General features: G+C 37.7%; 1 protein-coding gene across 1 annotated transcript; it reads right to left on the reverse strand.

Annotated features, from left to right (window-relative positions):
* Nucleotides 1-3,266: 3,266 nt before the first annotated feature.
* hpxa (hemopexin a) lies at nt 3,267-7,602 on the reverse strand. Its single transcript, XM_061053121.1, is given in 13 exon segments — nt 3,267-3,551; nt 3,554-3,628; nt 4,399-4,510; nt 4,512-4,544; nt 4,632-4,762; nt 5,136-5,231; nt 5,832-6,005; nt 6,008-6,025; nt 6,312-6,465; nt 6,635-6,792; nt 6,925-7,002; nt 7,110-7,141; nt 7,455-7,602. Coding segments are annotated over 13 exon segments (1,254 nt in total). The 5' UTR covers nt 7,517-7,602; the 3' UTR covers nt 3,267-3,420.
* Nucleotides 7,603-15,419: the final 7,817 nt, after the last annotated feature.

Below are 15,419 nucleotides of genomic sequence, written 5' to 3' on the forward strand. Positions count from 1 at the left end.
AAAATCATACGATATGCAATAAAACATATCAAGATAACAGCTGTGGATAAAAACACTAAAAGGTCCATGAGTATCACGATATATTGATACATAAATTAAATATAAAAAAGGATTGTAGTCCGAGAGAAAATAAATAAATGCTATTTATTTTAAATGAACAGAATTCTGATTAATTGCTGTTTTTTTTCATGTGTTCTTAGATATTGATGTAAATTAAAGATATTGCTATAAAGTATGCCTGATTTCCTGTTCATCAGTTTCCCCAAGCTGAGATTAAATGAAGTCTCATAAAACTGTCCTGCAGTAAATCCAGCCTTCATGAAGGTTTAAATCAATACAGCACTACAAAATCTGTTGTAGTGCCGTATTGAACCAACTCTAAGTTTAGAGTCCTGAACGATAGGAGAAAAATATTAAATGTGCTTTGGCATTGTTCAGTATTGCACTTATGATGTGAAGTGTGATATATAAAAATGCAAAACTCGTAAAAAACAATATCTCAACGTTTCCAAGTCTATCTGCTGTTCACAATACCTGTTTGTCACACGTCACTCCTGAATCCAAATAAATACCAAAAACTTTTTTTCACACTGAATTGGCACCGATTAATGTGAGGGTAAAGTATGAATATAATACTCAGGCATCCATTTAACAAGGTCACATGTACACATGTTGAGTGGTAAGTTATTGCTTGTTTTTTTTCATTTATTGTGATCAATTCTGGATTTTGTGATATGTTCTTTGTGAATCCTCAAAGCATGTTATAGATGACATTTTGTTAAATTTATGTTTGCGGTGCTGTTGAACATGTATTAGAATAAACAAACTACATTCATTTTTAGCTTTATGTTCCTAAAGAACATGGCAACTGTCTGTATTTTCATCTCTGTCATTTAGACATCTATTTATTGTGCACTCTTTGCTGCAATGGTGCAACTTTTAGACCAAGTGAACCACATTCTTACTTCATCTGGTGTTTTATGAAAATGAAAGTGGCACCACTGCCTGCTTATGATAAAAAAAATATAATCCAGATGCAAACTGAAGGATAAGAAATAAGAGTTCTTATGATACACTCTCTGTCTGGACACATGTTTGTCTCATTAGCAACATTACACAGCTTTGATGTGTGTGTCGTTGGGCTGGCAGCCTCTGTCGGGGACTGTGGCATCATATCAGTTCTGCTGAAGGGCCTCAGTGTTTCGGCCTCTTTTGTCATCCCGGCAGGCAGTGGGGTGAAGTCAGGGATTGTGTGATCCGATGAAGCGTGCTGTTTTACCAGAGACTCATGAAGCTGACATCACCACATTGCCTCAGTTTAGAGCTGCATGATGATGAACAGCAGGTCACTGAGGACGAAAAATCAATGCAGAGCCTGGGTTATTTAAAATCAAAGAGCCCTTCTGTTATTGTAAGATTTATTTTAAATTAAAATGTCTTCTGTGTAACGAATGAAAGACTTCAGACCAGCTTTTTCATGAAGAATAAATACATTGGGGGGGTCTAAAATCAGTAACTATAAAAGCAGAGCAACAGAGCATACTCGTGAAGTCGGACTTCCATCACAAAAACAAGGACTTCAGACTAGACCTCATGTGATTCTCTGATGTTTCATTGATATCAAACTTTATATTTGACATGAACTGGAAAAAAAACTGTACCTGACATTCAGAGTAACAATCTGTGCAATTCAGTTGATAGACTTTGATTTACTGTGATTGACCACAACAATGACGTTGCAAGCATTTACAGCCTGTTAAGCAGATGCTAGCAAAGGCGGTGTACTCGATTAGTTGCAACATAACTGGAATCTTTTAGTCCTTTAGACTTCAAAACACGTCCAATTTAAGTCGTCCAGGTTTTTGAATTCTACTTTGCCCCTATGGGACAGCAGTAGGTCGACTTTTACAGCCACATTGTTTAGGCCTGAGTACTAAAAGAAAAAAAAAACTATCAAGAGTAATTTAAAAAAATCTTTACATTTTTGATCGGCAACCCCATTATTCTACAATTCTACAATTCACTGAGCAGACGCTTTCATCCAAAGCGACGTACATCAGAGAGTAAGAACAACACAAGCAAGGATCTAGAAAAAAGGGAACAATGTCAGTAAGAGCAAACGATCAGCTTTGAGTCGGATTGGACACACAGGTGCTGACAGGAAGTGACCAGAGGCAAAGCACAACATTGACTAGAAATGTCTGCATCTTTGTACATTTTTATCATCTGGATATAAAAATGGAAATCAATTTACGAGCAAATCTTATCCTAGAAAATGGTCTAAAAACTCAACAACTGGCATGTGTGGGAGTTTACATAGAAAGTCATTGTTTCAATTGCAGAGTCTAATCACTGGAGGGTAAACTGCAGGTTTCCGTCAGCTACAGTGGATGTGTGGAGGGTCAAATGAGGAAGCATTGACATCGTCCAGGTTTCAGGCTAAAACCAAAAGCTCCCTGTAGTTAACTCAAATATCTGTCTCAGTGGTGCGACATGATTTCACACCTGCACGCTGCCTTATCCGAACGTTTGGCTGTAAAGCCGTCATCGAAGCCTGGTTCATGACGTGGAACTCTTGTGCCCTCTGCTGGTCAGAGGCTAGAACCTGTGATTGTACTGACGTTATGAAAGAGGTGTCATTAATCCTTAAAGGAACTGGATAATAAAGATTGATGGATCAGTAAGATATGCCACTTAATTGCTAATATAACCTACAAGACCAGTTAAAGAGAAAACAGGGAGTGTATGAATCACAACATTTTCAGTGATGCATGAATCATTAACGTTCCACAAATGATTTGAATAAAGCTTTTTCTGTATTTAGGGGACATGTGTCTGAAAATTAACATTTGCAGTTATTCCACTACCTGCAATATATTATTCAACATACTTTTACACATATTTGAGCCTAAACTTGCATAGTTCTGTAAACACAACAGATCTGAAAATAACTAAGTCACATTGTTTTAACTTTATTTGATCAATTGTATTTTGATGAATATATTACTAATAGCCATCTCAGTTTTTTGTATTGCCTCTTTTATTTTGTCATTTTGCTAACTGCTGCTAATGGGGGACCAAATTAGTTTAACCTCTTATCTCATCCTAACTCAGGTAACTGTGTCAAACTATCATTTTCTGTATTATTCAAGGCAAATGAGAGAGTTCTGCTAAGACCAAGCCGGACCAAACAGACTCTCTGTTGTGTGTTGCCTCTCCTCTTTATTCACAACTGCACAGTACAAAATTAATGAAAAGTAAAAGTAAGAAAATAGATGTGGCATGAAAGGAAACAAAAGCTTAGGGACTTGTTTTTGGGGCATCCTGCATGATGTTGCTGGTGATTTTGTTTTTTTTGATGTTTCACAGCATTGTATGTGACATTCTGCACAATCGATTGAGTCCTGAAGAGCAAGCCATTCAGTGATCACAGCCGAACAGCTCCATGTAGACCTTGTGCTGCTCAGGAATGACTCGAAACATCATGGGGCTTTCAAAGTGGTAGAAGTGGTTGCCAACAACAACCTTAATTCCTCCGCCGTGGCACATGGCTTAAAGGTAGAAATGGGACGCTCCTGGGTTACAGCATGAGGGGTCGCTTTCATATCCACATCAAACATAGTCTGACCTGGATGAGAGCAGGAAAGAGAAGAGAGAGAGTCCTGTACCATATATGTGTATTTATTTGTTGCAGAGAAATGTAAAACATCTATCAGTTACTCTTTGACCTTGTCTTTTGTGAATAAACTGAAGTAGTTTACTGGCAAGTGGTAATTAGATGATTTGCATGTCATAAGAAATTTAGGTCAGGTTGAAAAGTGACACATTTTAGAACCAATGGTTACATGCAGGGAGGCAACAAATGCTTGACATTGTTATTGATTAATCTTAAGATAAGATGACAATAACCTGATCAATCTTTAAATCAAAAAAATGTCCAAAATAATGTGTGTAGGATTCTCTGTGGTACACCATACTTCATCATCTTTCTAAAATTTCTCAAAATAAACTTCATGCTTTATTAAAGTAGTCTTGAAGTTGTCGCCCCCTGCTGGCTATTATAAAGAATGTAGGTTCAAGGCACTTGGCTTCACTTGTCAGACCCAGAGGGTACATCCAACCTTTGTACTCGTGTCTATAGTAAAAAGAACTTGACCTCACTGTCGTATTAAATAAAGAGCCAGAAGAGTATGAAAGTTTGTAGGGTAGAGGACCTTGAAGGCTTGTGCACAAGTTCATGGTAATCTGTTCACAAGTAGTGATCAAATTATGAAAAACAATGTCCACATGCAAATTCATACAAATATGACATCATTTCCAATTAAGTGTCTATAATGCATGAGGCTAGTGCTATGGATTACTAAGCCTTGTGTATCATGACAGATGATGTGTCTTCACCTTTGATGATGTAAGCAGTGTCACCCTCGCAGATAAAGGCGGCATCAACGGGACCTTCGACGCCCAGCTCCTCCTTCACAGGCTTGGGGTAACCGTCCAGGCGAGTGTGGGGGCTCGCCCACTTTGTAAACAAAAACGTGTTCATCCTGAAGGGGGAAGAAAATAACTATGTGTTTAAACCTTGATGATAAGAGCAATATTATGCATGCGTGTGTTTAACTGTGTAGTTTTACCTTGATCATGTATAAGTGATTCTCATAAGAGAAAACAGCGTCCACCTCGCTGCGCAGCTCCTTGAAAGCGCTCTCGATGGTGTCAGCCTTCGGTGTGTCATTGCCCTCATCTTTACGGAGGAAGTGATGGCCTTTAAGACAAACGAATCACTTAATGCAGGTAGAAACATTGTGATTGTAAAATTAACACAGTGAGGTCAAGGGTTTGACAAAAAAATCAGTCAACATTTTTTTTTGTCTGGCTATGTAGTTAGGACAACGTTTTTTTTACACACTAATTAAACAACCTAAGACAGTAAGGCCTCAAAATGGACCCAAGAAAATGTTAATCAAAGCGCTGTCAAAAAGTTCAATAAATGTGACTACTTGCACGTCTAAAGCAATAATTAAGTAAATCTCATTAGTTTGTCCCTTCACAAGCGGAGAGGTTTTGAATCAACTACTTGTTCAACTCGCTGTTCATTGAGAAGTTGTTCAAACTTGTTGCCTCACGTTAGATCTTACCTCTGAAGGCATACATGTTTCCAGCGTCGTCAGCGGTTATTGCATCCAGGTGAACACGGCTGCAGCGCTCCCTCTCAACGTGGTCGCTCTCGTCACCTAAACAAGCAAGCGTAGTGTTCATTTAAAACATACATTATCAGCTTGGTCAATGCGTCCAAACGTGAGTATTTTTTCCTTCTTTTATATTTTATTTACACAAAAACACTTCAAATATGCTTCTAAAACAAAATAGACTGTTCCTGGAAACACAGAGGATTCTGAGTTTACTTTTAACTCCATTTGAATGTGCTGGGGAAATATCTGCAGTGAAATCTGCTGATCGCTCTACAGCCAAAGACAGATTCTCTTTAAAGATAATCATTGGACGTTTTCAGAGTTATTAGCAATGGGAGATAATGGGAGGATTGGGAGGTACACTGAAATCTCTCTTTGAACACTTTCTCAATTCTCTTCACAGCAAATAAAGACTTTTATTTTGTTAAGTTCAGGAGGATGTAAGGTTAAGCTTTGACAAACAAAATGATTCTTATATTTACTGGAGGAAGGAAAGGACCCAATAAAGAGAGAGGTTGAATAGGAAAACTTAGTCTCATCAGTTTTTGTAATCTCCTTATCTGACATCAAGTTGATTGGGATTTTTGTAATGATTTAAAACAACTATTATCGTCTTTAATAAAGAATATATTCTTCACTTACTGAACTCGGAGCATCTCATGAAGTAGCCACGGGCCTCTTTGGGGTATTTTCCGTGCAAGTCTCCAGTCTTTGGGTCAAACTTGGAGAACATGTGTCCGTGGAAGCAGTAATAGTGCTCCATGAAGCGGAAGGCAGATGTGCAGTTGGGCATGGTCTTGAACTCTTTCATGGTACGTAGTGGTAGATGTCGTCTCCTGCAGAAAAAAGCCACACAAGATGTCATTTGAAGTCATTCTGGGATGGCTTAAGAAACTAAAATAGACCTGTGAGGGTATGAGAAATACAATTAAAATGATGATTCTGATCACAGGATAAAGTTTTAGAGTCGCCATGAAGAAGAGGATCTTTAAGATTCCTGCCGAACCTTGAAACTGATCTGATTTATTTTAAGAGCCAAAACTGGTAAGAAATCGGTTTATATGTGCTTCAAGTGATTTTGGTATTTGAATGAAAACATGCAGGTTATAAGTGGACACTAACCCTTGAAGAAGATGACAGAATCTTCATCACACTCTGGTTTGGGACACTCCACGGCAGCGTCCAGGTGATCGGGAATACCAGGGAACACCTCAGAGATGTTCTTGGGGTATCCTTCCTCCAGCTTGTGTTGGTAATAGCTGAACACCTTGTGGTCCTGTGTTAAGATAAATAAATCAATCAAACTTTATTTATATAGCACCTTTCAGACAAATTCAATTGCAGTTCAAACTGATTTACCAAATTGCAGAAAAAGTGATTGACCAAAGAGTAGTTTGAAAAAATCAATTAAGTCCCACTATAAAAGCTGAAGAACTGGACCGTACCAAGAAGAAGAACATGTGGTCGTGGTCGGCGAGGTTGTCCTCATAGTGCATGCGGAAAGCGGCGTCGACATGGCCCAGGTGGTGATGGTCATCCAGCTCAGTGAAGGACTCATTGGAGAGCTCTGCTTTGCCATGGAAGCCCTTGAACAGATGGTCACCTGGACAGAAACACAGGAGACATCCTTTAGACTGAGTAATGCCGTTTTCTTCTACAATTTCAGAGTTAAAAGTAATGTGAAGGTTGAGGTTTTACAGAAAGTAACACACAGGAAGCAACATCCTCCTCCTACTTTTGAAAAAGTATGGGATTCCTTCCTCATTGACTGCAACAGCATCCATCTCCAGGCCTTGACAACGGTCAAGGACAACTTCAAAATGTGAACAAAGTTTGAACATTAAAAATGAAAAATGTAGCAATGAAAAGATGTCAAACCTACAGTGTCAATTTTGCTGTGGAAGCTTTTCTTTTACTCACATATTACATGTTCAAGTACAAGTTCTTCAGGCCTGATAAAAAGGACAGAAAAAGAAAAATAATTCTTATGTTAGATCTTCTGCTCCTTTTGTAAAGTGAAAGATGCTTCACATTAAAGATTTCAGATGGAATTCATGAAAAAAAAACTTTAAAAATCTTAGTAATGTTCAAAAAGTGTTATCAAAACAATCATTATTTATGAGTTTACAAAAAAATTAGCATATCATATCCATGTTTTTACTGAAAAAAGTCAAACCAACAGCTGTTTAAGGCATTAAAATGAACTTTACAAACTTTATACATTCTATATGTGTTATTCTTAAGGTTAAGTGAAAGACTACTTACGCATCAGCCCATGCTAGAGCGAGGCCGAGGCTGAGGCAAAGGATGTGTGCAAGCAGCTTCATGGTGAACAGTCTTCTGGGCCAGGAGAGGCCTGTGCAGACAGCGGCGCTGGGCAAAAAGGTAACCTGGTAGCTGCTGCTCAAGCGTTTTATATTGTAGTCCGGTTGATTCGCACAAAGACACGTTGGGTACCAGAGGAGGAGGAGGAGGAGGGGACAATGTGCGGGTGTACTGATTATCAAGGACGCCCACGATGTGTAATGTGCACCAGAGAGCTCTCCCCTATCATCCCACTGCTCGGCCCAGCTACCAGGAGAGTGAGTCCTTGGACAGCAGAGTCTCAGAGAATTTAGAGCGCTCGCATTTCACCATACAAATCCAATCAATAGATGTGTTCCTCATGCGCCTCGGACAGGTCCACATCACTGCATTCTTCATCACGTAGTTGTCATGCAAAAGCACTTAGTTTTGAATGCAGCAGCTATTAAAGCAATATTGATTTTAATTGTGGACTCTGCAGTTGGCTAATGTTAACATCTGGTGACACATTATTAATCTTGGATGGATGTGATTCATTATAGCATCAAATATATCCGTGGCAAATGTATGCTGTTAGAAGTTGCCTGGTTTCATTTCGTTCTTCAATGAGGTAAAACAAATAGCTGGTGGCTGGGAGATAATGTTGGTTACAGTCAAATGAGGGGGGTTTAAAGACAACTCTGCCATTTAATGAAGTTTAGGACCCATTTAAATACATTCTGTACAATGTTCTCTGTTTTAATGTTGAAAAAAGATAGTAAAAAACATTTTTTTGCTATGTCTTTCAAAGTTCTGCCTTTTATGTAATTCTTATCTCTGGAACATTCTTGACATCTGCCGAGCTGATTGGCTCAGCATCTCAGAGCTGGTCCAACTCTGAGAGGTAACTAACCCGGTGCACGAACAAAAATAAACAAAAACTGCTGACTGCAGTGAGTCCAACAGTAAACAGTCTGTTGGTGCTTTTAAGATAATATGCAGACAATCGGAGTAGGTGGGAGCTTTCAGCACTAGTAGGAAAGACGATGTATCCTTGATAAATTGTCTGTCTTTTACCTGGGTCAGCAGTGTTTCCCCTAGGTTTACAGCGTTGGGGGGGTGGGGACATGCCGACATGCTGACACGGTGACACAAACACTTGAAGGAATCTTGGTGTTCATGTGTTACTTTTAATGACAGATGTCCTTTTCTATCAGAAAGGTATCCTTAAATGACTTATTTCCCTGATTTCCGACTCTATACACTATCCTATTTCTGCAATAAAGGCACAAAAAGCCCAAAAATAAATCTTTAAATTAAATCTATAAATTAAAAAAAATAAATAATAATAATAATTACTTGACCTTCGTGGGGGGGGGGGGGGGGGGGGGGGTCAGAGTTGAGTCTCTGTCCTTCACTAGTTGCCCCCTCTGTCCGATCAAAAGAACCCTCTGTCCCACAAACAGAAACATCTGTCCTGATGCTGGCCAAAGTAAAACAAACTCGTTCAGACTTCTCTGACTGGGGCCCAAATTTATGCAGTGGTGGCATTAAGTTTGACGATAAAACATCATGATATATTTACCCTCCCTGTCCCCATGAATCATATCTACATCTAACATTAAAGTAACTGACTGTTAAAAAATATAAGTATTTGTTTTGATGAAGTCAGGGGAAATGTGTTCCCCACACCCATTCAACTCCGTCTCTGTTTCTGGCTGTGGCATAGGAGGACGATGTTCCCATTTCACATCCTGCCAACAAATCTCTGACAAAATTTGGTGTATTTCCAACAAGGAAAGGATGCATCAGACAGCATGCACTGAACAACTGACCTATTTGGATCACCTAAAACACTTTTGGTGATGAGAGCAACAAATTAAGTCAGAAGCAAACAGAAGAGTAAATAATCAGATTTAACATCACTATGTCTTTTTTGCCTGAAGTAGATTCATCTTCAAGTATTTAAAGCTCCTGTAAGGAACTTTCATATCATGTACATCTTGGCACTCCCTTTGGACAAAGCAAGACATTTCAGTCATTGAAAAATACAATAAAGAATAGATAATAGAAAAAGATTAACCTTCTTGTGGATGATCTGGTTTACTTTTATAGGCGAAAGAGGAAGCTCTGTATTTATTTCAGTCTGTTCCTTAACAAGTTGTGATTCCACACGTCTTTCTTGTGCAGAACTTTTTGTTTTAATTTCACATAAACTTAGGTATAACAGTTCACATCCCTTAAAGGCATCCGGTTCAATCTCCAGTATGGTTGAAATTGGTGGTGTAGAGGTGGTGTAGAGTGGTGGAGCCTGAAGATAAAAGTTTGACTTTCCTCAATCTACCTTTTCACTCCACCTGTTGGAGACTAGTTAAGGTATGCAACTTTGCCAGCCCTTCCTACCAGGATGACTGAATAACCTTGCTCTAAAAAAGGTTGCTATTCTGCAGTAAATTTCAAATATTAAAGCCTACAAAGCTTGAGCCATTAAAAACCAATGGCAAAGATTTTTAACAACAAAAATATACATTTTTAAAAAATGATTCACTGAATTTACCCCGCCGGCAAAGAAAACTCTCCTGCTCACACACACACACACACACACACACACACACACACACACACACACACACACACACACACACACACACACACAAGGATTATGAGATAGCTGGTAATTTATGACGATGAAACGGTTGAGTCAGAGAAAATAAATCTGCTCCGAAAGCTCCCGAGGACAGATTTACAACAGCAGGACATGTGGAGAGCGAGCACAGACAGAAGCATGTCAGCAGCTCTCATTAAACTCAGGTTTTGAGACTTTAAATGTTTTTTAATAATGAGCTCAACCTTGGTGACAAGGTTTTTTTTTTTTTTTCTGTCTGATCTCTGAGCTCAGCTGAGCCCAGATAATTGGCCTTCATTACTGTTGACATTCATGAACAAACAAAAGTCTAAATAGCAAAGGTTACCTCTGCCAAAAATGGGCAATTGAGGAATCAATGGTGTAAATAGTTACACTGCGATTATGACTAGACAAGATATTTCAAAATCAAGAGACAATACTAGTTCAATAAAGTCTAAAATGAACTAATTGAAAAGAAAAAATGTAATAACTTTTTTCCCTAATATTTGTTATTTTGTATTTTTGTATTTTTTTTTATTCTTAGCTTGCACTGTGGTTTGGAGAGAAAAGTTTTTTCAATTTTTCTGTACGTCCAGCACATATCAAAAATTGACAATAAAGATGACTTTGACTTTTTTTTAAACTACAAGGACAAAGAATGAAGCAGAACTCAAGCAGATGGAGAGCAGTTTGGTGTTGCTCAAAAGGCTGAAAAACAGCTTCATATCTGAGAAAAAGTCTGAAAACGAGCTACCAATTAGTTCTGCGAGCTGCCTGCTGACAGTGTGTCTAATCATTTCAATCTCATGGCTTTAATTAAATTGACAGAGCAGGTAATTAATCCTGCTCAAAAATGCACTTCTGCCTTTTTTTTTTTGCTGCACAAAGTTTAGATTTCGCAAGTTATCAAATACTACGAAGTATGGCTCATTTGTGACCAGATAGTGACTCTGTGTTCGGAGGTCAAATTTCTCTTCATTGGCTGTTTTTGTTGGTTCGATTTTTGTGTGGTGGGCATGATTTCATCATTAACAAGGTTGGATTTTATTGAGTATTTCTGAAGGAATGTTCAGAAAAAAAGGTAAGGTCATGTAAAAGGCATATAAGCCTTAAGAAAGAATAAGAAGTTGAGGGCAGAATGATGTAAAATCATATTAAACCTCCAAGCTGGTAAAGTCTATTTGATTTATTACAATAAAATAAATACAATATGAAAAGTAAGACAATATAGAATATAAAATATATATTTCAGAGATTTTTTTTCACAAGGTCCAGGGCTTGTGTGGCTGCCCCTGTGCTACAGAAAATCTTCAGCAAGCAAAATACTGTATAATGAATTCCCTGTTTTCTAGTTGTTCTCCAAAATTCACACAGTCATTAAAGGGATACTTCACCCGTTGAAACATGAATCTGTATTGACATTGGGTCATATATGTAGTAGAAATGGCAGACGTTAAGTTTAGATTCTGGGAGTGAGTTCCCACCCACTGATCTGTGATTGGTCTGTAGCTTCAGTGGTTGAAAATATGAGGAACTAGCGTTGTAGTTTCACCCCGCTAACCGCAACAGCTTCCAATGACGCAAAATGGCGATTTTTGCGTCATCGGAATCTCCTTTACAGACTTAAAAATACAAAGATTTCACATCTCAGGGGAAAATGAGGGCAGGATGCACGACCATTCAAAAATACTACCAGGTTTCTAATGATACAAAGCTTAATGCAAATGGGTGAAGTATCCCTTTAAGATGGCGCCTATAATGCAGTATTCTTTAGTTTGAAGCCTGACCTATTAATACGCCAGCCGATAATATCGGCCAATATTAGCATATCAAGTGACTGAGGTATCAGCTAATATTATCGCCTAGATTTATTCACCAGTCAAAAAGAATTTCATTTGAGTTTCATTATTTTACACTAAGATTTCTCTTTCACCAGCAGAGGGCGCTGTATGGATTACAACAAATATTATCACTCTGAACTTAAATGTGCTGTTAGTTTCCAGTTGAGTGATCATCTTGTCTTCATTATATATCTTTTCTACACGTGTTTGATAACTGCATTGAGGGATCAACACAATAAATGTGTACATCTATATTTAGCTATTTGTGTCTACAAATCGAAGATAGATCCAAGAAAGATGTGAGACTATTGTATTGGATTTTTTTTTCTCCCTAATATCGATATCTGTCGGGCCGTAGTTTAAACTAAAAGAAGCAGATCTGTGAATATTATGTTAACATTAAAAAACAGAAACAATGCTTGTGTGTTAAAACATAATGACTCAGGTTGTGTGTGGTTTTGTCTAAACAGTTGTTGTGCGTAAACCTTAGCAAACATAAAACAGCAATGGTGTTTCATATAAGCGTCATTTTTGTATTGTATTATCGAAGGCACTGACAAATGACATGTTGTGTCTTTAATGTTTGAAAACTATTTGTCATTTACCTCTGTCATCTCAAAGACAATTGTTTTAAAGTCTGTTGCATGTTTGTCAAAATGTAAAGCCTTTCCTTCACATTGTACGACATCAGGAACACATCACTGTTACTGGAAACTGAATTTAACTCGTCGGTCGTCACTCAGTGTTGTGCTTTTTCCCCTCAACCCCCTGAGGTGCATCGTGAATGATGGGGAAAGAGCTTTTTTGACAGTAATAAATGATCAAACATTATGAGAGTATGCAGTGAATCACTCGGAGAGACATCGGCAAACAGAAGAGGAAGCAGCAACGACAAATAGAGGGAAAGATGTGGAGCAAAATGTATATCTAAAGAGCATGTTCATTCCTTGTAATGGTGGGTCCAAGGTGAAAGGTCAAGGGACTGGAATAACAATTTTTTCCTGCTTAATTTGATTCATATTTTTTCTTATTTCACTTCCAGATTTTTTAACAGATTGATTTGATTTTAACTTAAATTCCTCAGTTTATTCTTAAAGTTGTATTATTTTACAAATGTGTCTGTTACACTGTTTACTTTATCATCTTATTTTTGGCTGGTATTCAACTGACTGATGGCTATGATTCTCTCTTTTTTTAAGGTTTATTTTGGTTTTTTTTTAATGCCTTTATTTTGATAGGACAGTGGATAGAGTTGGAAATCGGGGGGGAGAGAGAGAGAGAGAGAGAGAGTGGGGAATGACGTGTGAAAAGAGGCACAGGTCGGATTTGAACCCGGGCCACACACTTGGAGGGTTATGGCCTCCACATGGGATGCGTGCACTAACCACTAGGCTACCGGCGCCCCCTATGATTATTTTTTTAACGTTTTATTAATATTCATACGGTGCAGTTTGAGGTGATACAGTGATTACAACTTCTTTTAAAAAAACATTTATTACTTTAATGAGAGAAAGTGTGCACTTTAGAGACCACTGTGAAAATAGTAAGCTTTGATCAACTCTTTAAAATCTTTACTGTAATTTAAATTCTGTCAGATGTATAAAAAAAAAGGGTTTCAAAGGACATCTGTCATGACTACATAAATCCAGCAGAGGTCTCCCTTGCAAACACATAAAAGACTGACAGGCATTCACATTAAGGGAAATATCATAGATTAAACAGTATACCAAAAAATGTCCTCATTATTATGGGGGTTGTCACAGCAGTTGTGAAGTGAAGCACTAGCATACAGAAAGTCAGAAATTTAAGCAGGCTAGTTTTATGAATTTTTGATGTCTCTATTTTTGATGGGCTACATTAATGTAATTTAGCACCTCAAGATGTCATGTAGGCTATATTAACCACAGAGGGCTTTTGTGTGATATTATAATGTCAGTGTTTCAGAGAGGAGATTTTTGTGGCGTTTTATGAGTCTATAGAGTTTAATGCTAGAATGTGGAGAATTGGCTATCAGGGTTAAAAGGTCATCTCTCATTTCACTGAGAGCTCAGTTGTCATCATCTTGGGACAGTTAGGGCCCCTGTATAGCCTAAAGTCAGTGTTTTATGTTTATGTTGGACAAAATACATCGAGTCTCTGGTCAGAATCAATATAATATGATTGCAAGAAAGACTTATGGGCATCTTTCTGGAAAAGTTCAGTAAAGACGGAGGGAAGAAATTAGTGCTGGGCGATATATCGCGAAGCTCGATTCGATCGATATTTAATTAATGCGTGATATGGAAAAGGGAACATCGATTATATTTAGTTAAAGACTAGATCATGGTAAAGATAAAAGTTATTCACAAAGCCCTTAAAAGAGCTCCTAAAGTAAAACTCTAAGGATGAAGAGTTTCTCACAGAGAAGAAAGAAGGAGAGATTCCAGCTCTATCACAGCCTCATATTAATATCAGATTAAGTAGACTCGTACAGTCACCAGCATGGTGAATAAACATGAGCACATAAATATAAGAAAATATTTTTATAATTAGAGCTCAATTAATTAAATAAAAGTTGTAATTGACTTTTGCATCAGAATGGTTCAAGAGTAAATTGGTGACTGTTAATTTTCGAATCTAAAGTAATGTTCCTGGGCCAGTGATATTTTTTTTTTATACAGTGGAGATTCAGTTTTATAGGCTACAATTATAAACTTCGATTAATATCGAGTCATATCAAATATCGACATTAGGCAAAAAAAAATATCGTGATATAAAATGTAGGTCATATCGCCCAGCACTAGAAGAAATGTTATATTGAGAGTTATAGGTGTCTGCATTGTTGGAAGCAGGTAAGCAACGGCAGATGAAAATTACAACACAACAACAGAAAATATATTTTCAGTTAGGCGAGGTACATACTATAAATGCACTGAACAAAATAAAACCAATTTCTATGGAGATAAAAGTTACCACAAAAAGCATTTGTGGATTTACAAAAACTTCGGCTGTAAGCGGAGGCGACTGTCGTGCTAGTTCTACCAAAGGGGTGTTCTGTCGAAAAGTGCTACCGATCGAAACACTGACCGGTAGTTGGTTATGATAAAGCAGAACTATCAATTTACACTCAGTTAACTAGCAGCCTTCTTGACAGCTTTAACTAACGACAGCTAATGTTAGCCTACTCTATGCTAATGTCAGAGTTACTTACGATTATTGCAGCTCGTCCAAGTGTAACCGTTGCTATAACGTTTGCTGCTACGCTAGAAAGTTTAGGACGTTTTCGACAAACAATGACGCGCAAAGTTCAAATGTCGTCACAGGTACTCGTCTCACTGTGACGTCATTTTAAGATTTTATAAATTGTATATATATATGTATCAAGCTGATATCATAAAATATATATACAAAAATATAAATACTCCAAACTTTGACCCTAACGAATTAAAAAAAAGACTAAGAAAAAAAAAGATATAAAAAGTTAAAAATGGAAATTTTATC

Source organism: Labrus mixtus, chromosome 13 (genome assembly GCF_963584025.1).
Source record: "Labrus mixtus chromosome 13, fLabMix1.1, whole genome shotgun sequence".
NCBI lineage: Eukaryota > Metazoa > Chordata > Actinopteri > Labriformes > Labridae > Labrus > Labrus mixtus.